Genomic DNA, 2,500 nt, shown 5'->3' with positions numbered 1-2,500 from the left:
CCAATAGAGTAATACAGTGCAATTTGATTCAATAACGCCAAACAGAGACTAAGTAATATAGATGTCTTGTTGACGAGAAAATATGTAAGGGGAACGGATTATTTATAATCTAGAGAATAAAAAGATATGATTTTTATTAATAGGATGTCGACAACGGGCTAAATGGATACGGCTGCAGAGACAGAGAAAGACAGCGAGAAAACGAAACAAAGAGAGTGAGAAAATAAAAAGAAGAGAGAGAGAGAGAGAGAGAGAGAGAGAGAAAGAAAGAGAGAGAGAGATAGAGAGAGAGAGAGAGAGAAAGAGAGAGCGTGTGTGTGTATGCGTGTGTGTGTGGGTGTGTGAATGTGTGTGTAAAATAGATAGAACTGGAGAGAAAAACGGAGAGAAAAGGGAGGTAGTAAACGATAGAGTGATGAAAGGCGGAGATCTCTAAAGGGTTGCGTGGGTGTGTATATATATATGTGTGTGTGTGTTTGTGTGTGTGAGTGTGTGTGTGTGTTTGTATGTGTGTATAACAGAAAGAGAGCGAGAGAAAAGGAGAGAGATAGAAAGAATGGAAGACAGAAAGAGAGAGAAAATGAGAGAGTAAAAAAGGTAGAGAGTAACAAATCGAGAGAGAGAGAGAGAGAGAGAGAGAGAGAGAGAGAGAGAGAGAGAGAGAGAGAAAGAGAAAGAGAAAGAGGGAGAGAAAGAGAAAGAGAGAAAGAAAGAAAGAGAGAGAGAGAAAGAGAGATAGATAGATAGATAGATAGATAAATAGAGAGAGAGAGATAGATAGATAGATAGAGAGAGAGAGATAGATAGATAGATAGATAGATAGATAGATAGATAGATAGATCAAGAGAGAGAGAGAGAGAGAGAGAGAGAGAGAGAGAGAGAGAGAGAGAGAGAGAGAGAGAGAGAGAGAGAAAGAGAGAGTACCTTTGATGACTAGGGATATCAGGATTCAAGCCATTGCTGACATAATGTTGGAGGATACCTCTTGTGTTGACCTTTTCACACATTGTCTGGGGACAAAACATTGGAAATGATTTCATTCTAACTGTGAAATTGTGTGTATAATGTCGTTATCTAGAAATGTTCATTTTAAATTATATTTTTTCATCCAACACATTAACACACAAACACACACACAACACACACACACACGAACACACACACACACATCAGGTCCACCATCACCAAATCTGTCGTCGTCGTCATCCTCATCCTCATCATCATCATCATCATCATCATCATCATCATCATCATCATCATCATCATCAACATCATCATCATCATCATCATCACCGTAACTATAGCAACAATCATTCCGTTTTGTGTATCTTCTATTTCCCTCTGTCTCACCGAAATCTTTTCTCTACCTCAAATTATTCGTTCACCATCGCTTCATTTAAGTCGTCCTTTATTCTTAATTGCTGTTGAAACTAATTCATAATTTTAGTCTTGCTGTTCTCGGAAGTTGCGTTTTATATATAAATATATATATATATATATATATATATATATATATATATATATATATATATATATATATATATATATATATATATATATATATATATACATTACCAGAATGAAAAAAAAAAACATAAGCTTCTACAACTACAGTGTTAAAGTGTTGTAATTATAACTGTCATCTACACTCAAATGCTAAAATGATACAGCAAAGCGACCTTATTCACCAGTCTTCTTTTAAGACATAATTATATTTCTTCTAAATTTTTGTATACAGATCAACACAGTTTATCTGAAAAACCTGTTCATTGCAACTTGAAGTTATGAGAAGAGTAAATTGAAGGGCTGAAATGAATGTAGGCATACAGAAATATTCTCGAGTTAAACAAATAAACTGGTGTCTTAATTTCTTATATGCAGGACAACGTAAAACTTAAGTAGTTGCACATCATTTTGTTCATCAGATTTACAGTCTGACAAAGGAAGGCAAAGAAATCGTCTAAGGATAATATGGAGCCTGTGACAAACTGGGCCTGTGACAAACTGGGCCTGTGACAAACTGGGCAGCCTCCGTTCCCAGTATGCCATTATGTCCTTGAAATAACTAAATGCTCTTTAATATATCAGGTGGTCACAAAAAAACAAAAAACAAAAAACAACAACAACAAAAAAAACAAACAAAAAAAAAAAAAACAAAAACAAACAAAACAAAACCCGCCGCTCTTTGTCGGCTTGTTTCTCTCAGACTCTTCATCGAATTCCTTTAAAATTCAAAACACAAATAAAAAAACCCAACAAAGTCTTAAATGTTAGACTGTTAAAATTTCTCAATATGAATTGAGAAACCAAACAAATAAAAAAAAATTAATATTCATTATTTTTGCAGAGAGTAAAATGGCGATGATCTTCTTAACTCTTGTTGCCATTAAAAAACATTAATTATGTCAACAAAATCATTATTTTCATCATAATTTTCCTCAGCATGTAAGAAATCGTGTATGTAGCACACTCGCATTTTGACAGAAATGTAACTGGATGT

General features: G+C 34.4%; 1 protein-coding gene across 1 annotated transcript in view; it reads right to left on the bottom strand.

Annotated features, from left to right (window-relative positions):
* Positions 1-2,500, bottom strand: part of LOC144974132 (neprilysin-2-like) — a 215,422-nt gene that overhangs the window by 1,582 nt on the left and 211,340 nt on the right. Inside the window, exon 14 of the mRNA XM_078917034.1 lies at positions 925-1,010. Coding sequence (XP_078773160.1) covers positions 925-1,010 — 86 coding nt within the window. The remainder of the gene's footprint in view (positions 1-924; positions 1,011-2,500) is intronic.

This window comes from Berghia stephanieae, chromosome 5, assembly GCF_034508935.2.
Source record: "Berghia stephanieae isolate SIO BIC M18660-M18661 chromosome 5, UCSD_Bste_1.3, whole genome shotgun sequence".
In the NCBI taxonomy this organism is placed as follows: Eukaryota; Metazoa; Mollusca; class Gastropoda; order Nudibranchia; family Aeolidiidae; genus Berghia; species Berghia stephanieae.
Note: the sequence above shows the minus strand (reverse complement) of the source record. Positions and strands in the feature narration are given on the sequence as shown.